This window comes from Strix uralensis, chromosome 5 (assembly GCF_047716275.1).
Source record: "Strix uralensis isolate ZFMK-TIS-50842 chromosome 5, bStrUra1, whole genome shotgun sequence".
In the NCBI taxonomy this organism is placed as follows: domain Eukaryota; kingdom Metazoa; phylum Chordata; class Aves; order Strigiformes; family Strigidae; genus Strix; species Strix uralensis.
The window spans coordinates 46,682,170-46,710,126 of NC_133976.1; the positions used below are offsets into that span (position 1 = coordinate 46,682,170).

General features: G+C 37.3%; 1 protein-coding gene across 3 annotated transcripts in view; it reads left to right on the forward strand.

The window, feature by feature from the left end:
- Positions 1 to 27,957, forward strand: part of TMTC2 (transmembrane O-mannosyltransferase targeting cadherins 2) — a 277,357-nt gene that overhangs the window by 209,803 nt on the left and 39,597 nt on the right. For all 3 annotated transcript variants that reach the window (XM_074870689.1, XM_074870690.1, XM_074870692.1), the window contains 2 exons: positions 1,195 to 1,316; positions 19,542 to 19,623. In XM_074870689.1, coding sequence (XP_074726790.1) covers positions 1,195 to 1,316; positions 19,542 to 19,623 — 204 coding nt within the window. The remainder of the gene's footprint in view (positions 1 to 1,194; positions 1,317 to 19,541; positions 19,624 to 27,957) is intronic.

Sequence of the window (27,957 nt, forward strand, 5' to 3'; positions counted from 1 at the left end):
ACATTGGTCCTTCTCTCTCTCCCTGATGCCCTCACAGCTATTAATTTCCATGTAATGCAGTGACTCACCTGGAGACAGCCTTAGCCGACCACTACTTGGGTCAGCTGTAGTCCTCTCTTGATCCTCCAGTGGTGGCACTGGATACACTGTGACTTCATAATTTTGGGAAGATACTTAGCCATTTATTTGGAATGAATCAGCTGGTGAGATGATGAATTAATCCTAACACTCCCGTAGGCATTTTCAGTCCGTCATTGGCTTGGGCAGGGGCGCATTTATTTATATTTAGAGCCCTTGTGAAAGAGCTGTATAAACTCAGGGTATAAATCTGAAAGCTGCAGTTCTTCACCATTGCAAACTTGTTTGATATTGCTTATTTCTAACCTCTGAGAAATTTGGTTGCTTCTTGGAGAAAGAGCCTGTCTTTCTCTGTATGTTAAATTCTTTCTCAGAAACTTCAAAACTACAATTATCTGTACCACAGTATATGGCTTTCTGACATCCCATTCATCTATTGTTCTTGAACATTACCTGCTTCAGCCTCTCACAGTAAAGGATTTCACTTTGAAAAATGTCCAATTTTAGTAATTTTGTATGCAACTTCTTAAGACTAGCAATTTAAAAATTATGGATGCTATATTCTAATTTAAACTAATTGTGGAAGATGATCTAATTTAACTACATTCAGAGATTAGGTTTTTTAATGTCTTGCACATCCCTGCAATGTAGTTTCAGGACTCTTTTCTTAACCTTTCCTAGTTTTCAAAAAAATGTAGGTTCTTGATGTGTTATGATTAAATGTAAACACTTTCCATATTCTCCCTACCATTCCATGCTGTGCAGTGTAGACTGATGGAAAAGAAGTAACTTTTCTACAGTAGATGTGATAAAGTTCCTGTTACTTTGAGACTTTTGACTGGAACTTAGCAGCTGGAGCACTCTCTTGCAATTCTGTTCCAACGTGACTTTCATCTCAGCCATGCTCTTTCAGCCCTAATAAGGCCATAACTCGATCTCCTCACTCAAGTGTCTGTAAGACATTTTTTTGTGTGTGTCATTGTAGGTGTTCAAAGCACTTCACCCTTTTCAAGATCACTGCACATTTAATACATAGAAAATCATAAATGAGATAATAAATTATAGAAGTCTTGAGAAATTTTGGGCATTCTCACTAGCATTTGTTTCACCCTGTAGGAGAAGCCTATATGAGAATGAGCCGGCTGCCAGAAGCAGAGCGCTGGTACGTGGAATCACTGCGATCCAAGAGCGACCACATCCCAGCCCATCTCACCTATGGAAAACTGCTGGCTCTGACGGTGAGTTAATCAGCAGCTCCCGGGAGCTCGTACCAGGCCCTTTAAATAGGTGAGGTAAAAGGACAGAAAGACTGTTGAGGTTTGAACTCAGCCGGCAGCCAGACGCCTCATGGCCAGCAGTTCACCTCCCCCCTCCCCGGTGAAATAGGGAAGGGACAAAAAGAAGAGAATTCGTAGGTTGAATAAAAAGAACGAATTTACTAAATATAACAAGAGAACAACAGTAACAATAGTGAGTCCAAAAAGAAACGGGTAAAATGCAGCAGTGGCTTACCGAACGTGGCGGCCGCCCCCACAGCAACACGTGACCGGACCGGAACCTGAAAACGGCACACGCCAGAGAGAGCCCGCGCACACCTGTATCCCTGGGCATGACATCACATGGTATGAAATACTCCAATGGCTGATCGAGACCCGGCCCTCTAGCTGTGCTCCCTCTCAACCCAGGGAAAGTTAACTCCATCCCGGTCGAAACCAGGACAAAGACTTTGACCTGAAAATTGTTTATTGCCCTATTTGTCACGCTATTTCAGTCATGCCTTCTAATTAAAGATTTTGACAGCATCATTTTTTTGCAAAACATTACATCCATTCCTGAAATATCACCGCCTCTGTGCTGGAAGAAAACAGTTATAATAGCGTAGGAACTTTATAACAGATAGTAAAGAGTTCTCTGGTTTATTAAAGCCTTTATTATAAGTAGTTTAGATTGCAAGTAATGATATTAATACAAAAAAGATATTCAATGTTTGACCCGGGGTGGTTGTAGCAGCTTATGGCAGCCTAGGGTGTCACCTATACTTTGTGAATTACATGTCTCCTGCTTTGAATTTACACTTCTTTAGGAGTGTCTATTTGAGCATGTGAAAAGAACTACTCAACTACTAAGAGCTAGTTCTAAAAAATTAGAAGGGTTGGACTTTTTCTTCAAAATCTACTTTGCCTTTCAATTTTAGATGAGCTTTAGCTCCAGCTAAACTAGCCCCATATAATAGCTATGGTAGAGCACCAGTCCCTCCTTGGTTTTCACACATTTTGAAGATGAAAATGGATTTCTATTTTATTCAATAAAATAATGCTTTTTTAAAACTGCCTTTCATTTCTTTTCCATTTCTCATTCCCATTTTTCTGATCATATCCTCTTTCCTGTTTCTCTCATCTGCATTTGCTTTCATTGTTCACTCTAACAGTTTCATATCTCCTTTCTATGCTCTATGGGTACACTTTTGTATGACACTTCAATCCTTGTGCTCAGTCTGAATATCTTCCTCAACTTTTCATCAAGCTGTAAGATTTTACTCTGACATTGCTTATGCCCTGTCCAGTCTTCAAGCAAAAGATGTCCTTGGACACAGGGTAGAGAAAAATAGCTCATAATTAATTTCAGCAGATCCATTGCTGCTAAAAGTATCCAGACATGGAAAAGGGGAAGACATGAGAACAGAAGTTTTCTATATGAGTAACACGTGACAACATAGAAAGAATTAAAATTTGTTCAGTGTTATCATGTAATATCAAATACAGAGTTTGATTAAAATTTGTTCAGTGTTATCATGTAATATCAAATACAGAGTTTGATTAAAAACTGCCTGGATGGGGATTTTTAGCTTGGAAGTCAAGATGGCAGTGTTATATCCCACTGTCTGTCAGTTCCAGGCCCTGGAAAGGCAGTTTTTTGATACAATTCCCAGTTACAGTTAAAATTTCTTGGATATTGACAAATACATGCACTCACGGATTACCTTCCTCTGGGACAGAACTGCAAGTAGATTATGCAGCAAAATTTCATACTTTACCTTGCATTTCTAGCAGATATTTTCGTATCTTGCACCTAAGAATAATAGGAGAAAGTCAGAATTATTAGTTTCTTCTTAGCAGATCTTTGACACAAAAGTTCTAATTTATTAGAATAGCTGTGGGGAAGGAAAGAGTTTTCTTGATTAAGATCCAAACTCTGGTTAATTTTTACATTTTCTGAACTGCTGAGTATATGAAATGTGAGGTCTTCTAGTGAAGGTCTTGCAGTTGTTCTGGGAAACAAGGTCTCACAGTTTTCTTCAAAATAGCAAAATCCCCACGTCCCATAACTCTCTACAAACATTGTGAGCCACTAAAACGAAAATTTTAGTTTTGTCCCCTCATTATGAAAGTTCAGGTATGGGATTAAACATTAGTGGCATACCCCAGTTTTGGGAAGGAAGTGATGAAAAATGTATGTGAATCCATATAGTAGAATCGAACTGTTTACTTTTCTCCAGGGATATAAACGCAAGGTATGTTTGGGGTGGATTGTGCCTTCAGGATTCTCATCACATTTGTTTGTTATCATCTCTTGACAGTTTTTAATTACTGTTGCTTCTTCTCTAATTCATGGCAATATGTATGGATAGGGTTCATGTCTATTCTGTTAACAGCAGCATAAGCTGAAAAGATGGTGCTGATGTCCTGTTGGCTTGTAGTGATGTAGGAATTCAAAAACACGTAACAAGGCAACATGTTGATGACAAAGTAATTAGAGATGGCAGAAAATTTTTCAGGTGGCTATTTCATTCATGAAAAAAAATTCATTTATCTTTGATCTATTGAAATTTTGGCATTTATTTCATTTAATTATTTCAGCTACAAAGTCTGAAAAGACATTTAACAGGAAAATGGATGATGAAGAGATTTGGCAGTAGATTATGGGTTTTTTGTCTCCATGTTGGTCACATATCCTTAATCAGTTTTGCAGCCTGCCACCTGCTCAGTGATTCATATTAAATGAATTTTGTCTAGTTTCTAGTATACTGAACTGTACTAGTATTAGTTCCCATCGCAAATATATTGTTGCTGTAATTGACACACTTTCTGGAAGTCTGTATAGACTTCCTTGGGATTCAGTAGTATTAGAGCTGCTCCCTTTGGCATAGTTGTTTCAGCCTATACCTAACTTGAGGTACCACTATGATTTATTCTTCTGTTAAACTTTGCTACCTAGGCTCATGAAAATTTTCTTCCAGCCTGTATATTCAGGAGAGAGAAAAGCCTACTTCAGTTAGTTTTTGGATGTTAGAGTAGAGACATTTTAGAGGCTTCTTTCCCTTCATCTGTTGGAACCAAACCTTCAGACTTTTTGCAGTCCTGCTTCTGAATATAAGTGTTAAGACAAAACTATTGATAACACTTCTTTGTGTCTCTTTTCCAGGGGAGAGATGTGAGATGGTTGATGAAGTGAAGGGTGGAAGTGGGTGCAAATATAGATAGAAAATTTTTCTCTGTTGGTGAAACTGGGGAGTGAGGGAGGATAGAAGAGGAAGGTTTCAGAGAAGTTTCTAAGTTCCAGCAAAAGGCAATTCTTGTATAAAACCCTTAGCAGTTAAAGTCAAACCTGTAAAGTTCACAAATTCAGCTATGTTTTACTTCCTGACTTAAATTCCAATGAAGTGGCTTAATTTTAACCCCAGTTTTTCTGCCTCCTGAAGTATGTTGCCAGTGTTAATGCTCACTAAAAGCAACATGACATAGAATCATAGAATCATTTAGGTTGGAAAAGACCTTTAATAGCATTGAGTCCAACCGTTAACCTAACACTGCCAAGTCCACCACTAAACCATGTCCCTAAGTGCCACATCTACAGTCTTTAAATACCTCCAGGGATGGTGAATCAACCACTTCCCTGGGCAGCCTGTTCCAGTGCTTGATAACTCCTTCAGTGAAGAAATTTTTCCTAAAATCCAATCTAAACCTTCCCTGGCGCAACTTGAGCCTGTTTCGTCTAGTCCCATCACTACCATCCAGATCATTGATGAAGATATTAAACAGAACTTGCCCCAGTACCGAGCCCTGGGGAACACCACTTGTGACTGACCACCGACTGGATTTAACTCTGTTCACCACCATCTCCATTTAACTCCTTTCACTGCATTTAATCCTTTACTGCCAGTCTGGATACCTGGACTGCCGCCTTCTACCTTCTGTTTTCTTTGCCTTCCCATAAGGAAGAGTGGCGGCGACCTATGCCCAGTTTTTAGACTAGAGGTTTGCAAAATTGCTTGCTCGTTACAGCAGGCTACCCTTTCCCAACTTTCAGGAAAAGCTTTTCAGAGTTTTGTAAACAGGGACATAGAGAAAAATCAGAGTTCTTGACTGTAAACTGTTTATTTTGTTTATGTTTTCTGGCCTTGGTTCTGTCAAACACAAACTAGGGACTCTGCATGTTTTCTAAATCCACAATGACCTGTGCCTCTCTTTCCTTTTTAATACCGAGTTCTACAGCACACTTGAAATAAAGGCATCATATACTAGATGAGTTTATTAGCTTAGCAATGAAAAATATGATTGAGTTTGTTAGTTTGTTTGTTTTTTTATTATTTCCAACTTGAACAATAACCTTGTTTTGCTGATTAAGGATAGCAATTAAACTCGGACACCAGAGTGAAAAGAGTAGGCGTATTTTACTGGCAATAACTAAATAATGTAGCAGAGTAATACAGAAAACATGCAGTAAGAAAAGACAGAATAATGCACTTAAAGCAAACAAATAGGAAAATACAGGTTAATACATCAAATCATTACTACATGAGAGAGAGAATAGTGATTAAGAAAGATACATCACCACTTGCATACGTTACCATCAGCCAGATCCGCAGGGGGATACTGGGGAGCCCCGGTTGTGGCGAGGGTTTGGAAAACCTTTCCCAGCAAGTAGGAAGTCCTACGCGGTGCGTCCACCTGTAGGTGAGGCATCATCCAAAGTCACTGTAAGAGGGTCCAGGTTTATACAGTATTGAGTAAACAAGTCCACCTGACTACGGTGCAGTAAACATCTGGCTTCACTCTCCAATTAGATTCCCCCAGAGCCTGGCCAGGGCTCAAGGAGGAAGGCCAAGGGAGCTTCTCTGCTTATCTAATTTTGAGCACTTTCTTTTCAGAGCAAGGCCACACATATGTTCCCAAGGCCGGACACCTGGCTCCACGGCCTTGTTAACTTGCCCCTACACAAAGAAGGATAAAAATATATTCAGGATAGACATGTTTTCATTACATTCATCATCAGCAATGAGTACATGATATCTAAGCTACATCTTTCATTAATGAGTATACATATTTCGCTAATGACTACATACTGAGTTAGCAGCTTAGGCTCAGGGCCTGTTGTTCAGGCTTCAGTATTTCAATGCTTTAGCACTTTTTACATCAGCATAGGTGGTTTGTTATAACCTAGCACAATACCTACTAGCACAATGGTTATCAGTTATAAAATATACAGGATCTCATAGGTCAACTCTGGCTTGGGCCTGTTGTCCAAGCCTTAGCACTTCAAACCTGCACGAGCAATCTGATCTAAATAAAATGTTAACTCTCCTTTGAGCAGGGGATTGGACAGGATGATATCTCAAGGTCTCTTCCAACATGAATCATCCTATGTTTCTGCATACCTTTCTTTATTTTCATGCTAAAGCTAGTTCCAGTTTACTAAAATGCAGTGTTGGGCAACAGACATGCCCAAAGTTGGGCTACAGACATGTATTTAATATTAACACCTATTATCTTCTCTTACTGAAAAGAGATTTTAGAGGAGGATTAGCTTCTACCAGAATGGGTTACCTTTTTCAAGGTCATGAGTGGCATGTAAAACTGTAAAGAAGGTAAACCACAATTCATTTACTGTGATAAACTTAAAATTATTATAATCATGCTGTAAGTGACAGATACTAATTCATATGATCATCTCAGATTGATTTTTACCAGTTTCCCATTTGCATGTAGCTAATGTCACTATTGTTTCAAAGGGCAATATAAATTTTAAACTTGCATTTCGTGAGTGATGAAATGAATGATAGTAAGCAAAGGCATAATCTATGCTATTTAGTTTTACTTGTGCTAATTCTTTTGTCTTTGTATAATAGTAGAATAGAACAGAATATTTCAGTTGGAATGGATCCACAATGATCATCTAGTCCAACTTCCTGACCAGTTCAGGGCTCACCAAAAGTTAAAACGTTCTTAAGGGCATTGTCCAAATCCCTCTTAAACACTAACAGGCTTGGGGCATCAAGCACTTTTCTAGGAAGCCTGTTCCAGTGTTTGATCACCCTCTCAGAAAAGAAATGTTGCCAGATGTCCAGTCTAAACCTCCCCTGGCACAGCTTTGAACCATTCCGACATGTCTTATCACTGGATATCAGGGAGAAGAGATCAGCACCTCCCTCTCCTCTTATCATCCTCAGGAAGCTGTAGAGAGCAATGAGGTTGCCCCGCAACCTCATTTTCTCCAAACTAGACAAGCCCAGAGTCCTTACCTGCTCCTCATAGCACATGCCTTCCAGCCCTTTCACAATCTTTGTTGCCCTCCTCTGGACTCATTCAAGGACCTTCACATCCTTCTTAAATTGTGGGGCCCAGCACTGCACACAGTACTCAAAGTGAGGCCGCACCAACACTGAATAAAATATGCGCCATAAAATATACAAACAAAAAATATAAAAACACTGAATAAAGTATGCTCAAGAAAAGCACATACAGTTTGTAAATTATTTAATTCATAAGTTTCCATATATTCCAGAAAAATTCTTCAGAAGGCAACACAATGTTTTGTTTTTTCTGTGCAACATTCTCTTCTGAGATGAACATCACTGACAACCATTGAGGCTGTTAATAAGTAGTTTGTTTGTTTACTTCTAGAAGTGTTTTAATGAACAGTTAAAAATGTATTTATTTAAGAACAGGAGAATTCCTGACAAAAGATTTTATTTCTTCTGAGTTCAGAAGTATGTGAAAATTGAAAGGTATAGAGTGTTACAAGCCCAGTCTCTGACAGGTGATTAGACAAACCTGAAGAACTAATATTTTCTTGAAAGCCTACACAAATCTTTGTGTGTGTGTATCTGGGAATAGGGAAAGATGCAAAACCAAAGTAACCCAATTAAGTAAAAAGTCATAAAAAAATCCAAATAAAAGGAGCTTCCCTTCCTTACCCCTAAAAACCTGCTGGTGACAATCTCTTATCCTTCAATAATAATTCTAAATGCTAAACACGGCATTTCTGCACAAAATTATTCTCAGTAAAGTTTACTTCCTGAATAACTTAAAAGATACATTTGTAGAACTCAGAATATGCTGTTCAGCTTGTAATAACTGTAATTTACATTGACACAAAACAAACCAACCAACCAAAAACCAAACTAAAAATAGCTGTTAATTTGTTATTGATTCTTGAAATACATATGTGGTATAGTTCTAATTTGCATGCAATAAAACCTTTGGAGTAAATAATTACTTATTAGTATTAAAACAATTCTCTCTGTTTTTATTTTAATGCATATATTTGTGTTGAGGCTTGTTAGCTCAGTTGGGATACAAGAAATGCTGGGTGGACTTGAGCATGCTGTGGTATATGCAGAAAAAAACAGACCAACTTAAGAGCTCCAAAGGAGTAGCTAATGAATTTACAGTCTTTTTACCTAATATCATAAGTCACAAGTATTTCATAAACCTTATATTGGATAATGTTATATTTTCATATCGCAAATTACAGCTCACTAAGCTACAATTTTCCTGAAAATAAATTAGAACAGCATAATTTAGTGGTTGAAAAGCATGATTAGTATCTCAGCTAGTAGAATAATTAGAAAATAGACAGTTGTCTGGGGCTTAAGTTTGTGTTTTTCTTTTTCTTGTTATTTATTTTTCAGAAACAACATGTAGCTGTTTAGGATTGCATTATGTGCTTTTCATATCTTTAACTTGTTAAGCTGCATAAATTACTTGGGAAATTTATTTGTCAATGTGATGTGTTACTTGACCTAGCCAATCTCCTAGTAGCTCAGGTGTTTGGTACCACAGCATCTAAGCCTCGTCCCTTGCTTAGGTAATTTATGTCAATATCACAAAGAAAAGCATAATTTTTGTAAAAGGCTTTAAAATTGCAAGGCCCCCATTTCTAAGATAAAAATGAGTCTGTCAAAAATGACAGTGCCAGGTGAGGCCTTGAGCATGTGCTGTAATTCATTTTCCATTTTATGAGCAGACCTTCTAGAAGAGAAAGGGTTGTCTATCATGCTAAAAAAAAAAAAAAAATCATTTATAAGTAAAGCTTTTAAAATTTTTTTCTCCTCTCACATTAGTCTTCTTAAAGAGAAGACTAAGTATCCCTCCCTCCTAATGGCTGGCCCCTCTGCCATCAGGCAGTGGATAGTTGTTATAGTAGCATGGTAGTCTGAGAAGCTTTATTTCAATTATAAATAAATCTGTTTTGAAGTTTTGTTTTATCTGTTTTGAGTGAACTTGAGCCCACAAACCCTCATAGCTTGCAGTAGTGCCTGTAATTGCTAAAGTACTTAGGGACAGTCCCATATTGTAACATTTAGTATGTTGCATCTAGGAATTACAGGATTTGCTATATTTCTGTGGAAAAAATTGCACAGTGTTTTCTTGCATTTTACATGGTTCCACACAGTGCTGTTAATCTCCTAGTTTTTACTGGCTTGGAAAAATCACCCAAAGTGCCCTAAGAAAAATTTACTTTGCCTTGTAAAATTTCTGTGTTACAGCTCCAAACCATATTAAATTCAATAATAATGACCCTAGAAGATTCCCTAAAATCTAAAATATTTTATTTTAAAATGTTTTCTCCAAAGGGGGATGGGGACAAAGCAGACAGGCATGATAGAGACTGGCAGTGGTTTGGATTAAAATAAAAGAAACAGGATTGTGACATTGAAGTGTCAACACTTAAATATTTTTTTTTTTTAAGTTTCAGAATACTGAAAACTTAAACCCTCCTCAGTGGGTGGCCATATTTTTGCCTGCAGTTGTTTGTTGGTTATGTTCCTGACAAACAGAAGACCAAAGAGATATCCTGCCATTTTTGGTTATTTGTGAAATTCCTGAGTGCCACTATCAAATACCCTACTGTATGTATTCAGTAATTGGTGTAGTCCTTGAAAGTCATCTCAAAATAAATATAAATAAATGATAACAGAAATAAATGGAAGGTAGGAAGAACAGAAAGAAATGGGACAGCAGAGGAAAAGGGGAACATCGTGCAATAATGACTAGACCAATTCAACATTTACCATTTCTGTAATTACTTGCTGCTGATGTTCCAGCACAGAAAAAAAATTTGCATTTCTGTTGGACAACTCTGTCATATTGTCATTTTTTATGTCACTGGTTGATTGCTACTCTTTTTGTGTCTCTCTAGTTATACACAAGTTGGAGGAAAGCAGGGATGCAGTAGAACAGTCGTGATGTCAAAAGAATCATGACTGGTTTTAAGACATAGCAAGTAATATGCTATAGGTTAAATTTATGTATGATTTTCTAGAACAGTTTATCCTTTCTTTTAATAATCAATTCCTTTAAAATAAAGAGAAAATATTTTTAGTAATACTTCTTTTGGGAATTATAAATAAATGCCTACACATACAGAAATATTTGATTTATGAAAAGACATTTTCTAAATGGGTCAATTTTATTAGGTCAGCAAAGCTGTTAGATATTTCATTTTGGGAGGCTAAATCCCTTGGCTGTTAGTACTGCTTCTAGGAAGAATTTTTTAATGAAAATTGGATATTTCAGTTAAAATGCCATCGTAACAATCTATAAATGACATTGAATCCTTGAGAAGGCCCTCCCAAAGAAATCAAGTTGAGCCAAGCAATAGCCACTGCTATTTTTCTGTTGTGTATTCAGTTTGTCTTTGGAGTTTGACACAGACACTCTGATTTTTCTTGCCACTTGAAATCCCCTGAGGGTTAAAACTGATCCAAGCGCAAAGTTTGGATTTAGTTCTGAAATTTGCAAAACATCAGAAGTTGTTTTCAATTTTGTTTCCAGTTTACAAGCAATTTGGTTGTAGGGAATGGGAGGAGTGGGTTTCCCTCTTCAATGTGGAAAGTCATGTTTATTAACTTCAGAACCATGAGCCCGTTTTTTTAAGGTTTGGTTATCTGGTATGTCTGGAGCATTAACACCTCCAGGCTGAATGTCAGGATTTCTGAACTGCAGAAATTTCAATAGCTGACATCTACTGAGCTTGTATTTCTTCTGAGGTTGGCTGCATGCCATAAGTATTGCATCCATAGATGTACTTTTCGGTCCCCTTAGGACATATGTTTGGCTGCATGCCAAATGTACCAGAATTAATTGTAAAATAGAGTATTTTCATTTAAATATAACATATCCATGTAACTACTTGGTAAATGACTCTGGAACAGGTATTTAGGCACATAACCCCTCACTAACCTCCTTTAGGGATCTCATCTTCTGTATCTTGTTTTTAACTTCCTGTAGACAGGAAAAGGGGACCCCTAAACTTCTTGCTTTACTCAACATAAATTTAAAGCTTGTTATAGAAAACATCACTGACACAGGATGAACTGCTTTCATGAAAGAAAGATATATCTTCGTTTTGCTACATGGTTGAATGTAGCCAGTTGCCTGTAATTACTCTGTGTGTAGTAATTTTGTCAGTAATCATAGAAAAATGCATGATATAGGCCAAGTCTGTCTTAGAAGAAATTCATAGGACTCAGTGAAAACAGTACATCGAGATAGTGAATTCATATTCTACTGACTGTCCAGTGAAATATGAGTAGTTATTAATACACTACTTAATCAGAAAATATAAACTGTGGCTTAAGACTGAATGGAAAATAAAGTGCCTAACATGGAAATTTACTTAAGATTTCATTGCATATTCTTGATATAAAATAATCTAAAGCTTAATGACTGAGATGAACATTTCAGTATCAGTCTAGACAGTAAATAAATCACAAGGTGTGGAATGAAATCTGTTTTTTTTAAAGTTTACTTAACACTGTACATGATCTTTCTTGGTGTTAACAGTGCTGTAACATAAGGTAAACTCCTTCTAGGCTTCAAGTTGCCCCAAAAGAAAGACTAAAAAATAGGTATATCTTTTAAAAAAACCAAACAAAACAACAAAACTTCAAGGGACAAAAAATCCTGTATTTCTTCCCTATATCATTTTGAATGCTTTAATAAAGCAAGAATGCTTTTTGTGATATGAGACCCGTAAAAGCTCTAATATATTATCGATTAATCGGATACATACTGCTTTTCTTGAAGAAAATATCACCTGAAGAGGCTCTGAATCATGCCCCAAACCAGAAAAGTTATGAGTTGTGCTTAAAATTCCTAAATCTATGTATAAGCAGTGGTGTCACATTCAAAAATGCTTAAGCTCCAGTGGATTCCCACCAAAGTCAATGGGCAGTACTTAAATATCAGCTCTCTGTTATTAATGCCATTAATTATCCCCGTAGATGTAGACTCAAGAACCCAGTTTATGTTATTACTCTCTAAAATAACCTTGGCTCGTAGAAAAATTACACTGACTTCAGTAGAATCAGTCAGGCTTAGTCAACAAAAATGCACTGAAGGTTGAAGGAGGACTAACATGATATGTTTAGATGGAAGCAAACCACTTAAGGTGCAAATAGAGGATTAAACTAAAACAAGATGTTGCATTTTGTTGATCCTACCAAGGCTTATTTCTAAAAGTAATTTACTGGACTTTTTTACACAAGCAGTATGCATAGACTCATGTACATGTGAGGATCCTGGTCCAATGAAATGACTGGGAAGGAGAGCATCAGTCATGACCTCAGGGCCAAGGGTATATGAATGTGTCACACTGGACAATAATGAGAAAGTTGTCGCACATTTCCTATAAGGTAAAGATTAGTATATGGTGAATTATTGTGAATTAGTAGATACAGGTTTATACCCTAATTTCCTCCAGAATAATCCAACTCTTGCTCCCATACACTGAGATTAATACCAAAGAGAAATAATATTTTCATGTTCTTGAATTTATTATAGAGCCAATACTTGAGAGGATCAGCACTACTAACTATTGTTTCTCACTGTGATCATCTAAAGATATGAGAGGAAAACTTTGAAAAGATAGCATCTTTTACAAGCCCAGTGATATTAGTTGGGTAAAGAAGGACTTTACATAAGTGTAAACTCCTTCCCCCACAACTATTTGTTTTCTAATGATATATATAGTACTTCTCATTACAAATCACTTTTCATTACAAATCTTGCCTCGTGTGTGTGTTTTTCTGGGCCAGATGTTAGAAGTGATTGCTTCTCTGCCATGTTGAGCTGTTTTTATTTTATTATAACAAAGATGAGGTGAAGAGGCAAGATTTATCTCTTTGCTGCACAGGAAGTATAGAGACTGTGATAAATTTTGGACCTTTGATGTGAATAATGCAAGTCACATGTATTTCAGTGGGACTAGAATTTCATGTACAAATTGTGGTGCAAGATACTCACATTGTAATTCAGAGTGAAGATGGAAGAGTTGTAGAAATAACAGCAAAATGAGAGGAAAAGAAGAATCCATTTAGCTACTAAACACTAAATATTAAAGTTGTTTCTTAAGTATTAATATTTAGAAGAGGGATGGGAGGCTTGTGTCAGTGACCTCATTGTAAGATGCAGCTCTCTAGTTCATGTTTCCCTAGTCCAGCTAAGTAAAAACTTTGAAAGACTTTATCACTAATTTACTCAGTGTCACACCATTTAAATTGTGTTTTTCCTGTCCTGTCATAACTTTTGTAAGGCAAAAGGAACTGGTTATGAAACAGATATGCAGGTCTGCAGTAACTTAAACATGAAATGAAGTCATAGGTTCAGTTCAGACCTTTTTGCTATCCTTGCGTAGTCACTCTGTGACTTTAAAATGTCCTAGAGAAGGAAATCTGTAAAATAATAATTCTTTTCTGTTTTCAGTGTCCGCATTTTAATCAATCTTCCATTAAGAAATCTTTTCATAATTGAGTTCGTTTTATTAAAAATGTGAATGCTTGCCAAAAAAAATTGAGCAGGTGAGGGGAATGAGTCAACTGCATTTGTGACACAAATTGAGTTTGTTATGCAATCACATTATTACCAGTTAGACCTGGTGAAACTATATTGAAGAGTGAAGTCTCTGCTCTAGTGGTTAAACCCTTGCACACTTTAAGAATGATGAATATTTACAAAATATAAAGTTGATTTAAATTGCAGAGACCACCTAATCTGTTGAATCACCTTACTGGTTGCCACTATGTCAATCATAGTTCCACAAGAGGGTTGTTCAGAGCTGCTCAGCTGTATTAATGTTTTCCAATTTTACTACCATCTCAGGGTCCTTGGGCCTCCAGCAGCCTGAAGCACAACACCTGCCTCAACATGAGTTTGGCACAGTTTGCCAGCAGAGTGAAGAAAAAAATTGGGGTGGATATAAAAACAGTAGTTTTGTCCTCAGTTTTTTAATATTTTAAGGATAAATGCAGGGTCTTCTACTAAGTTATCAACTGTCCTTAGCTAGCTCTCTTCCATTTGTCGTGGTGATCATGACAGTCTTTTGTAGGAAATCCCAGTTAAGCAATCTGTCTGACCACATTAGCCAGGTTGGATCCATTGTCCTGGTCTCTAGGGAAGAAGCAACCAACCAAACAAAAAACCCCTTGCGGTCAACTTCTACAAAGATCTGGTCTTAAAAATCAAGCTCCTGAATTCATATTTAAACAATTAACTGTTTGGCTTCCAAAACTGCAAGCAACCAGCTGTTCTGCTTTGAAGTCTGCATGATTTGTGGAGAGTAGAATATTTCTGAAAGCCAGGACAGTTGGTGTGCTAAGTTATAGGAGCCATGTGTCAGTTACCTTCAGTTTTTTCTTTTTGAATTTGCTGGTGTTGCTGAAAGTGGTCATTATGGGCGATTAATCTTTATTTAAGCTTGGGGGAGGGGGAAAAATTAAGTTTTCTTTATTAATGGAAAAGTAGTCAAAGTTTGTCCTCATTATAGGCTCTAGAGTAACTCCCAGGTCCAGTAAGGTATCAGCCACAGTCTTCCAAATCAATTACCAAAGTGTCTTCATTATGTTGTTTTTTTTCCCCAGCAATGAGATTGCCATTCATTGTTTTATGATTCTGTCTCGCTGATCTCTGCACCAAAAAGCCATAAATATGCCAGTGCGTCCGTGCAGAAGATCTCCATTAGGGCTTGGGCTAGGACCACCCACTCATTTCTCCTAAGCAAACCAGTAGCTGTCAGATAGCACCTTTTCATTAGCTACCAAGCTGGACTGGATGTGAACTGGTGACCAACAGGTGAAAGGTATTTTGTTTCCCATTATTGATCCTCAGAGCTGTCAAGTCCTTCCATTAAAATCTTATGGATAATGTTTTTATCCTTCAAATACGTCTGCTATCATGCAGTTGTAAACTTATATTTTTTTCTTTGTACAATTGCCAAAGCATGTGGTTGTGCATATGCAACTGCACACCCTGCTGCTAGAAACTGGGAGGTTTCCAGTGCCTCTCAATGCCTTCAATTGTATGGGTCAATACACATAACAGTGAGCTTGCACACAGAATGCCTTCCTGCCCCAAACTGGTATTTTTCAGCTGTTTAAACAATTATTTGGAGTTTATTTGAAAGTTAGAATTTTATTCCCTTATGCCATATGTTTTATTTAACATGGAAAACATAAAATAGGAAGGGACAATGACAGGGATTGCTGTCTTAATCTAACTACATGGTGTGTACATTCTGTTATGGTAGTTAAGGTGTACAATGGATAGTTGAAAAAAGTTGATAAATGCTAAATTTTAATTGTGAAACAGTCTAATTCTGTCAAGTGATTGGAATTTATATCATTTGACACAAAAATAATGTGTATTAGATCTATGCTGAGGTATTGACATTTTGGCAGCAGGTGATGGCACCAAAGAGGACATTTTAGATGGGGCAATGCAAGGTTCCTCAGAATGCAGTTCTGCAAGAAAATGCTTTTATTCTTTTTTCTAATTTTTGACAAATGTGGGTATATGAAAATGTTGGCCAACATTAGCAAATGGAACTGTGCTGATCTTTTGTAGTCAGATCATTTTATGTCTTGGGTGATATAGTGTAAGATTTTTCTCCCCTTCATCTGTTATTGAGTATTTGAGCCTGTTAGTAGCACAGTCATTCATTCGTTTGATGCTATGTATGCTGACACGCGTCATCGTTATGTACTCCAGGTCTCTTGACTGGTCTGAACTTGAGTGCAGTATGTCATTTAGAAAGTGCCAAAAAGAGTAGAGCAGCTTTGTAATTTTGGTGTTCCCAGTGAATGAAAATTTATCACGTCTGGTAAATGTTTGTGGCCTTATAGTCATAGTTCTGTACGCAGAAGCTACGTATTTTGTGACTGTATTCAATGAACTGTCCTTTTATGGTCTAGAAATAGACACAGAGACAGAGTGCAACCAGCTAAAACTGATGATGTTAGTCTGTTAAAAAAAGCAATGATGCAAAATCTGTAGATGTTAATTCTGTCAGTATTAGTGATACATATGCTTGGTGCCTGTCATTTTGAGGCCTCAAGGCTGGATTTATATATGTCACGGTAACTTTTGTCAGATTAAGAATGCCAACCTTGGAGTTAAATGTGCAAAATTCAGTGTTTAATTTTCACTCTACCCCCCAATTATTTTAATGTGAAAAATTATTTTATACTGACCCAAATTTACATTGTGTTGTCAATTGGAGATTATTTTCTTCTTCTTCTCTTTTTGTTCTCAACTATGGTTGTATGCTATTTAAAAAAAAAAAAGAAGTTGCATTTAATCTATAGATGTGTCTTTACTGCCCTAGTAGATGAGGAAAAATCAGTCTGGGCTACATGGAGTCACGGAATGGTTTGGATTGGAAGGAACCCTAAAGATCATTTATTTCCACCCCCCCACCATGGGCAGGGACACCTTCCACTAGACCAGGTTGCTCAAAACCCTGTTCAACCTGACCTTGAATGTTCAGGGAGGGGGCATCCACAGCTTCTCTGGGCAACCTGTTCCAGTGTCTCACCACTCTCACAGTAAGGAATGTCTTTCTTATAGCAAATCTAAATCTACCCTCTTTCAGTTTAAAACTGTTACCTCTTATCCTATCCCTACACTCCCCAAAAAAGAGTCCCTCCCCATCTTTCTTGTAGGCCCTCTTTAAGTACTTAAAGGCCACTATAAGGTCTCCTTAGAGCCTTCTCCCCTCCAGGCTGAACAACCACAACTCTCTCAGCCTGTCCTCATAAAGGAGGTGCTTCAGCCCCCCAATCATCTTCGTGGCACCTCCTCTGGACCAGCTTGATCAGGTCTATGTCCTGCTTATGTTGGGGGCCCCAGAGCTGAACACAGGACTCCAGGTGGGGTCTTACAAAAGCAGAGGGAGAGAATTACTTCCCTTGACCTGCTGGCCACACTTCTCTTGATGTAGCCCAGGATACAGTTGGCTTTCTGGGCTGCAAGTGCACATTGCTGGCTCATAGTCAGTTTTTCATCCACTACTAATACTCCCAAGTCCTTCTCCAAGAGTGGAGTAGAGGGGAAGAATCACTTCCCTTGACCTGCTGGTCATATGGTTTTTTGTTTGGGGTTTTTTGTTTGGGTTTTTTATTAAAAAAAAACCCCAACAACAGGGATGAGAGGCACTGCAGTATAAAATAACGTACTCTATCATGTAGTTGCACCATTTGGTTGACATAAGCCTTGTGCCATGTGAATATGGTTTTAAGGTATATGGGTTTACCAAAGAAAGTTTATTAAATAATAAGGCTTCAGTGAACATTCATTTTATGAAACTGGAATATGGTAAATGATAAGCCCGCTTGTATCACTGCCAGGATGCTCTACTGGAAATACAGCCTCTATGTTAGTTTTGATGGAACCTGGTCTTGATATAGTTCTTGATGTGCTGCACAACTTCTTTCTCTATTTTATTGTTTCTAAAGCCCTTGAGGGAAATACTGAAATCTGGATCAGCTGTAATCATGAACAGACCTTATTATTATTCCTATGTTAACTTGTGGGATGGTGCAGGATGTATACAATGTCTGTTTTCAGACCACGAAACTTGAGAAAGCCTATGTGCTTATATCTGTGAAATAACACTTAAGGCAGCTCTGAGAGGTGCAGACCACAGTGCCTTTCTTCCACAGTGGTTAAGCTTAACTGTTCTTTATTCCTGAGGCCTTCTATTTTATAACACAAACTACAGCAACTAATTTAATGGGGATAGGGATAAACAGGTTACAGGTATCTGTCTGAATAGCTGATGGTGATTTGTGTTTGAGTATCAGACGAGGCTAATCCCATATTGCTTTTCTCATCATGAAAAGAGTAGTGACTACTAATGGATCTGCTCTGTCACTTGTATACCATAATGCAACTTTAGTGGCTTGGTGATTTCAGTGATAAGAAAATCTGTGGATTAGAACATGTTTGTTCTTTTTACCATCGTTTCTGTTCTTTTTTTTTCTGACCATTTTGTCATACCATTGACCATTGTCTTTAAAAATTACCTTTTCTATTTCAGTTATTTTGTGGTTGACAGAATTGATTTCTGATTAAACCTTACTTCACACATTAAAATCAGAAATATTTTCTATTTTTTTACTTTCCAAATTAAAATTGAAATATTTTCTATTTCTATACCTTCATTTGTAATGACTTTACTGTTGGCTGTGTATATATGTTATTTAGGACATGAGGAAATGGAATGAAGCTCTGTCAAGGGAAGTTCAGGTTGGACATAGGAAAAGTTTCATCACTGAGAGGGTGGTTGGTTGCTGGAACAGACTCCCCAGGAAAGTGATCACGGCACCCAGCCTGTCAGAGTTCAATAAGCATCTGGACAACGCTCTTAGTCATATGGTTTAGTTTTAGGTAATCCTGCAAGGAGCAGGGAGTTGGACTCAATGGTCCTTATGCATCCCTTCCAACTTGAGATACTCTATGATTCTGTGATTTCATAGAATCAAAACATGCTTTTTTCTTTTCACCCCTCTTTTTTGACTAAAGCTCCCTCCTACCTTCACTTCTGATTTTAGCTTGGGTCTGTGTAAGGCTCATCCTGATGCCTGTCCAGAAAAGTAGCGTGGAGCTTGATCACCCAAAGCCCTTTACAATACTTTCTGCAATGCATTTCTACCTCTTCCTTACTTCTTGGACACTGGTGATGTTGGACACATTTCTTCCTCAGTCTGGAGATCTGCAGCATAAAGTAGCTGACCACAAAACTTACTGTAACACTTAAACATTCATCTTTACTTACATTAAGTCTAGTGATAATAATAGTTGTTTTTCTCTAGTGCCTGGAATTTGGAAATTGTAACTGTATGTGATTGCTCCATGGTTAAAACATGTTAAAATAATTTTTCGCCCCCCCCTTTTTTTTTTAAGGGACGCAAGAGTGAGGCAGAAAAGTACTTCGTGAAGGCTATTCAGCTGGATCCTACCAAAGGAAACTGCTACATGCATTATGGTATGTTTCAGATAGATAGGGTTTCCACACGTATTCCAGGCTTGCTGTTAATCTCTCTGAGTGATTAAGGATTTGAAAAATGCTACTGGCAAAATATCTTCTTCAAAGGGAAGTAAACTAATCTACCATTTATAACTTCATCTCCATTTCAATTTGTCAATCACTGCAGAGTGAGAGGTGAAGATTTTCATATTTTGCATGGTTTTCCTCCTCTGAGGAATTTCAGTATTGCTGCCTCTCTAGGAAAGAAAAAAGGTGACTGTTGCCATATGTCAAAGTTTCATGGCCTGGAATATTATTATTAACAGTTTTGGCCTAACTTTGCTGGCTGCTGGTGGGTGAGCAAGTTGAAGTTATACTTCAGTGTGCGTGAGTTCTATATATCGAAATGTCTGCTTTTTTTGAAGACTTATGGGCCTTACATCTACCTCCTTCCAGCATCTTCATGGCTTGAAATGGATAAGTATTACAAAAGCTTTGACAGGTTGGCTATATCTTTGTCATACTAAGCCATGCATGCGCATAAAGCACACAGTTGATTTGAAGGTATCTTTATAAGTTTGGATTGGTTTTGCTAGATGTGCAAAAAATATTTCCAGATGTGATTAGTCCCAAGAAACCAAAAATATTTAACTTTATGGACTAATTCTTATTGTATTTTAAAGCTGGTAATAGACAAATCTAAAAATGCAAGCTATGTAGTCCCAACTGGAAAATACAGAAAGTAGTAATAAATTTCATCTTAGTTAAGGAAGAAGGTAGGGAACCACAAACATGCTATATATATCTTCATATATTGTTTTCATTTCCTCTTCTGATTCTAACTGGTAAATGTAAAATAAATAAAAATGAGTGGCCAAAAGGGAAAATTAATCTCAAATAATAACCATGTTTTTACTTTGTGTGATATCTTTTGTTTGAATTGCTCACACATTGTATTTCTGTTTGGTCCTATGCAGTGTAAAATTCTGTATGTTAGATTCCCAGAATCAGTGCATACATTGTTAGTTAGAACATGTCATGGTATTTAAATGAATGTAGCTCAGTGTTGCATTATGGATCATTGCAGCTAGTGGCCTTGTCTTCTATTTATGCCTGTACAGGTAAATCTGATAAGGCTATTTGTGCACATAAGCTCCATTATTTCAGTTGGATATAAGTATAGTTGATATCTTAAGATAATGAAGAAAAGTTGCAGCAGATTGTTTCTTGAAATCCTACTCAAGCCCTTTCCAGCCTCTGTTATTAAGAAATCTATCTTTAGTTATTAGGAAATCTTATTTGCATACAAATTCAAAGGTAGATCTAAATACTACATCCTGGCAATTGAAGTTATGATTGTGTATATTGTATTACAGGTCTAGACTTTTTTCTTTTTCTCTCATTACTTCATGAACTTGCCTGTCTTTTCCTGCAATATTCCCTCTGTCATTTTCAAGTGTACTATAAACTAAAAGCAAGGTTATTCAAATCATCATTCATCTCTGATGTATTGACTTCATTACCAGACTACAATATTAAAATGGTGTGTTGTTTCTTCATCAAGATTATTCCCTAAAAACTTTAGCAAATTTTTGCTTTATTGTGTCACAGGTTCAAGAAGTGGTTTCTGTGGAGGGCATTATTGCAACATAAGTGAGTTTCTGCTCAGCAGATTAGGAGTGAAGGGCAAAATTCAGTCATTGTTTGGAATACCAGCATAGTAAAATGTGATGCTGAAGGGCTGTAGACACAAGAAGGTTCTCTATACCAGTCACTGAGTCTCTGACATGGAGTATTATACATAGAGAACTCTACCATATGCAGGTGAAAACTTTTCCTTTGATTGTATAACTTCTGATCCAGTCACCAAATTCAGTGATGTCACTCCATGTTTATATCAAAGTAGCTGTGAGAAAGATATGGTTTACTTCTGTTTGGCTTATGTGTCTGTGTAGGACAGGTGATCTCAAAACCTTGTCTTTTCGGGCACAGGACTTCGTAAAATTTGAAATACATTATCTTTTTCTTTTCTTTTCTTTTCTTTTCTTTTCTTTTCTTTTCTTTTCTTTTCTTTTCTTTTCTTTTCTTTTCTTTTCTTTTCTTTTCTTTTCTTTTCTTTTCTTTTCTTTTCTTTTCTTTTCTTTTCTTTTCTTTTCTTTTCTTTTCTTTTCTTTTCTTTTCTTTTCTTTTCTTTTCTTTTCTTTTCTTTTCTTTTCTTTTCTTTTCTTTTCTTTTCTTTTCTTTTCTTTTCTTTTCTTTTCTTTTCTTTTCTTTTCTTTTCTTTTCTTTTCTTTTCTTTTCTTTTCTTTTCTTTTCTTTTCTTTTCTTTTCTTTTCTTTTCTCTTCTCTTCTCTTCTCTTCTCTTCTCTTCTCTTCTCTTCTCTTCTCTTCTCTTCTCTTCTCTTCTCCTCTCCTCTCCTCTCCTCTCCTCTCCTCTCCTCTCCTCTCCTCTCCTCTCCTCTCCTCTCCTCTCCTCTCCTCTCCTCTCCTCTCCTCTCCTCTCCTCTCCTCTCCTCTCCTCTCCTCTCCTCTCCTCTCCTCTCCTCTCCTCTCCTCTCCTCTCCTCTCCTCTCCTCTCCTCTCCTCTCCTCTCCTCTCCTCTCCTCTCCTCTCCTCTCCTCTCCTCTCCTCTCCTCTCCTCTCCTCTCCTCTCCTCTCCTCTCCTCTCCTCTCCTCTCCTCTCCTCTCCTCTCCTCTCCTCTCCTCTCCTCTCCTCTCCTCTCCTCTCCTCTCCTCTCCCTTTTCCCTTTTCCCTTTTCCCTTTTCCCTTTTCCCTTTTCCCTTTTCCCTTTTCCCTTTTCCCTTTTCCCTTTTCCCTTCCACCTATTTCTTGTATTGATCAGGATTCTGTAGTGTATGTTACCAGGGACATTCCAAATATTACACAGGAATCTCTAGTGAACACTTCAAGCTTTATGTATACAGCTCATTAATTTGTTTTAGCACCTTGTTACAGGTACATATCCTATATGCCAAGTATTAAACTATGGGGAAATACATCCATATTTTGCATGTAAATCTTAAGAGATTACTCTTTTTCTCAGCATGACCATGTTGGAACAGAGAACAAAATAGTTGGCATCAGCCCTAAAAAAACACATACCTCATGGAACAGCCAAATGAAAGGCGTGATCAGTTGGGACACAACAGTGTGTTGATGGAGTATCAGGAATAAATGGACTGAAGATTTTCTTCCAAGTACACATGGATGCACACACTTATAATTTGTGCTCCCAGGATGTGCAGATGTTCTTTTTGACTTCTAACCTTTTGGATTTTTTTTTTTGAGCTATCAGGAAGAACTGTCAATATACTGTATCTTTTAAGAGGCTTACATTTGTATTATAATGTGCTTTAATTCAAGCCTTAAGCCAAAGCTATTCTTAGATACTATTTGGTGCAGGAGTGACCTTATTTGATCACATGAAAATTTGGAGAGAGGTGAACAGTTTCATGGTTGCTCCTTGGATAATACCACCACAGCACATTTCTAAGCTAGTGTTATGATTAGTTTTGTATGGGTAATTTGCTGGCTTTGGATTTCAGTGAATTTAGGTTTAAAGCAGTGTTTCTCAAGCTCCTTATGCTTGAAGATGTCTGAAGAGAGAACTAGTGAAAAAGCTGATGAGATATAAATCCCTGCACACTGCTAACATGATGCCACTTCATTGGACATAAGGGGAAGTGGCTTTTATTCTAGTGACCAGAAAGGATGGCAGTTCTCTCTCAGGCTGAAATGCAGGCAGCTGCTCACCTGTCCACATTTTCAACCTCCCTCCCTCCCTTCTGCCCTCCCTCCTTTCCATCCTTTCACATAGTGTAATACTTAAGTGCTTGTCTGTTTGAAAAGAAACAAAAGTAAATTCTTCAGTATCTTTTCATTGAGATGGCTAGTAGGATGCAGTGTAGTTGAGGAGTTTGAAGTTGTTGAAGGCTTTCTGTACTAGCTTTCACTTAAACAAGGAACAAACAAAAAAGCCCATAAATCTACAGTGAAATTTAAGTCATACAAACATTTTACCTCCAAACTCTTATTTCCTTTATAATTTGCTGTTTAAAAGCAAAAAACCCCAAACCTCCACCACTAAAACAGGTTTCATTTTACTTGTGTGCTAAAAATAGGCTTTGCTACCATGCCTCTTAAAGTGCGTATAGTGGCCTCTCTCCAACTTAATGAAAATGGAGGGGGAAAAAAAGAGAGAGAGAGAGAAAGGAGGAGTGAGGTTTCAAGATAAATATGTGTACAGAGGTCCCTCCTCCCTTACATTTGTAATGGCTTAATTGGAATGGGGAAGTCTAGAACCCAACAGGATGTTCAAATTAACTCTGTTTTATTAATCACCACTGAGACCTCCTTTTAAAATAGTTTCCTTTGAATAATACATTGTTTCTAATAAGTCTAAATTGTTTAATGATTCCTTTTTCATTATAAAAATGGCTTATTCTCATTAGATTAATTATGCGTTCACTTAATTAGGCAATTCACATTGATCATCTGCCTTTTACAGTTCATTCCCAGTTACAGATATAAAACAAAATGAGCAACATGCTGTCACATTAGGTAAAACTGAAGCTTGTTAACTATTCTCTACTTGAAGGAAGAACAGATTAACATGTTCCTAAATATTCTTTTTTTTTTTTACATTATCTTTCACTTTTGAATTTGTGATAATTTAGGAGTTATTTTTATAGATTTTCTCATATTATCTGTTGGGTTTTTTACACAACTTGTTAACTGCTGTTTTTACTTTTTTCACTTTCATCCTAAGTCTTTCTAATCATTGTTTCAGCACAGGACTTTCAGCCCTTTTTGATGCCTAAATGTTCACCTGAGTCTGTGAGCACTTTGTATCTGTCTTGCCTCCAAAGAGGACTGCTTTACCACTGCTAAATCCCCGCCTAAAAATGGATTGGAACTGCTGTGGTTTAAGCTTCTAAATAAATTTCACTGAAATATCATAGCAGTGGGTTTTCAAGAACCATTTCTTTTGTCTTTAAGTCATACAGTTAGATCTTTTAGTGAGTGTGAGAATTTACATATGTTTACAGATGTGCATTCAGTTTTCTTCTTAGATGTGATGTATTTATAATATTTCCATGTAGGCACATTGTTCACAGTGCTGGAGCTTTGTGTCTTCGTTCTTCATTGCCTAAAGAGCAGCCTAGGAAAGCTTTATTTTTCTCCCATATATTTAAGGAAAAGATCTTATGAAGAAAACAGTGTAATAATGAAAAATAAAATGTCAAAGTTGCATTGATAAGAAATACCAACTATGACCTAGTAACAAAGTCTTACTCATTTCTTCAAGAGAGTTTTATGCCAACAGAAGAAATGTCACCCTAATCCATAGGAAGGTCAGTTTTTATCTTTGTCAATAAAATTAATAAAACTTACTTCACAATCCATAATTTCAGTGAATGAATTTCTGTCTGACAGGTTAGCTAAATTCAGTATATACTGAATGATAAATAAACCAGAGTGCATGGATCTACTCCAATGGGAACACCAGATGCCACATGATGATTACGTATTGAGAAACTAAATCCCTTGATGAGATGGAGTCAAAGCCAACCAGATGTAGTATGTCCATCACTAAGTCAATTTGCCAGCCTTCTCAATATGCACTTATGAACCTTTACAGCAAATGAAAGGTTTTTTACCATTTTAAATCTTTAGGAAATCCTAACATTAAATATATAATGATTTTGTAGGGAAACTATAAAACAAGTTTATGATACTCAAATAACATATGTTCATAGAACATACGTGGTCTTTGGAGGAAGGGTCTTTCTGTCTTGAGCATACGGTGCTATCAAATTAAGATCCTGGCTTTAGACTATGGCTTATACCTCCTCCTCCAATATCAGTTAATGTAATTCCAGGAAGACGGGATTCCTAGACCCAAAACAGGAACAGAGATGTAACTGACTCACAGAAGGACTTCATTAAGCTTCCGACCTTTCTGCTCCCAGAACTCTCGCCGGTAACTTTGATGTAAGAAAATCATCAGCTAACACAGACAGTACTTCTTCCAAACTGAAACTGAACAAGAATATACCAGAAACTGAGCTATTCAGAAGAATATGCCAATTTGTTTGCAGTTTTCTTGGCAGCTGTGAATGATGAATGTACAAAGGCACATGTACATAATTGTCAAGTCCTTTTTGTTGTTCTCTAGTCTGTTGCTATCATACAACATTAAAAGAAGATTATTACAAACCCCTGTAATAACTATTTATTCTAAACTCCCTTTAGAACCAATCACTTAAGTGGAATGCAGTGGAGTATTTCCAAATGAGCTAAGTCACTGACCCTAAACACTGTGGAATTTCCATGTTTCTTGCTTTCCCTTCAGTTTATCCTTAAATCTAATCATTCTGACATCCTAAATAATATGGTTGACTCTGCTTCCTCAGCACAATATACTAGACTGCTTGAGAGATGTGGTATAGAAATTGCAGATCAGAGACAGGGCTAGAACTGTGGCTTTATGCTGCTTTCATGTTGCGATAATTTGGGGTTTGTGAAGGAACTGAAAAAGCCTGTGGCACCAACAACCCCAGAGACTTCTTTGTTAATGATCATATGTTTTGACCTATGAGTGCCATCTTATTATGAGGATTTTTGAAGAGACAGCATGGAGCTGCTACAAAAGTGCAACTGGATAGTTCTTTCCCATCCAAATTTCATTTTTCCAAACCTTATACGTCACCAGCTGTCTGGGGAATGACATAGGGTCCAGAATCTTCCTTAGTATTTCTAAAACAAGAGGTCTTCTGTATTATATGTTTTCACCATTAATCTTTTGTTTTTAGTGAGAGCTTCCAGTGATCCAGATGTGGTCACAAGTTCAGTCATCAGGTCCCAAAGGCTTGCAATTTAATTTTTTCCTCTTATTTCTGGTCATGCTCTGGATAACATCCAATGGTATATTTAGCACAACTGCAACTGATAAATTTTTCAGACAAAGAAAAAGGCTAATAAAAAAGATTTTTCCAAGCCAGTGCATATATTGATGTTGCAGCATCCACTGGCTTGTATAGTCTTTCTATATATTTTAATTTGTGTGGAATAATCTTCGCCATGGGAATGAACTGAGGGGATAAACTCCCCCAAAGCCCTTCCAGCAAGAAAGCCAGAGGACAGCTTTAGATAAAGAGGGTATGGGATATAAGGAGCAGCAAAACAAACTGGAATGCTGCTACCATCTAGGTGATCCTGATATAAGTTCTCTTTGCTTCCCCTGTCACATCCTACACATTCAGCAAGAAATTGTCTAAACAGGCCTGGAAAGCAGGATCTTGAAGCAAACATTCCCTTGCTCTGGGAACTGCTCATCACAGCCAATGAATCTGTTTTGAAACTCCTAAAGGAAACAGTTATGTTAGGTCATGTCTGTTGACTTGGCATCTTGCAGCATTGATTCATCACCTGAAAAGCTTTGGATATCAACTCCGAGAAAAGGTCTCCACTCTCATTTTCTCCACAGAATGCTATTGAAATTTTCCATTCAGAAATGATTGCATCTGCTCTTTTGCTCTGCATTGTCACAGAAGAGTTGTAGTTGATGGTGGTTTTAGTGGTAGTTCTGCTCATGCCAGTGAGAATGTAGTTCAGTTCTCAAGACATGATCTTGTAGCCTTACTGTGTGCTTCAAAGACAAGGCGCAGTGTATTGGGTCAGCCAAAACCCAATCCCTGTTCTGGTTTCTGTTGAAACTTGAAATGCTTTGAAAGCACCAACAAATATTCGGCTTAAGATCGTCGATGTTGAATGTGCTGAAAGAATTCCTAGTGAAGTTTGTTTATTATAAACCTGACAGTTGAGTCTATGGTCTTGATATAGCCACTTTTCATGTTAATATAGATGTTTAGGTTGCTGCCATGGAAGGAGAAAACTCTTTTGAAGAGGATAAGATGCAGAAGTCTTGGTGACAAATGTATATTAAAAGAAGCAAATGCTAACTGTGGGATTAGAAGTTTTTTCCTTACTCAGAAGGTAGTTTACTCAGTTTTGCTTGGATTACTAAAGATATCAGGACACAGGTGTAAGTCATTGAAGTTTGAGTAAGTGCAGAACCAACAGCATTCTGAGAACATTCAAAATGGTTCTTTTCAAAAGCAGCAGTAGCAAGATGAGCTGTTTAAGAAACCTACTCTGTTCTGGTACAAAGTACCTTTGAATGTTTGCCTGCAAGCAAAAGAGAGGGCACATTTCAATTAAAGAAAGGTTGGTGCAACTTGCACTTTTATCTAGTAAAATAAAAGCTCATAGTGCCTGTAGGGAATAGTTGAGCCCATTCTAGAGGAAGGCACTAATGCCTTTGTGCTCTGAACATAAAAGTTGGTTAC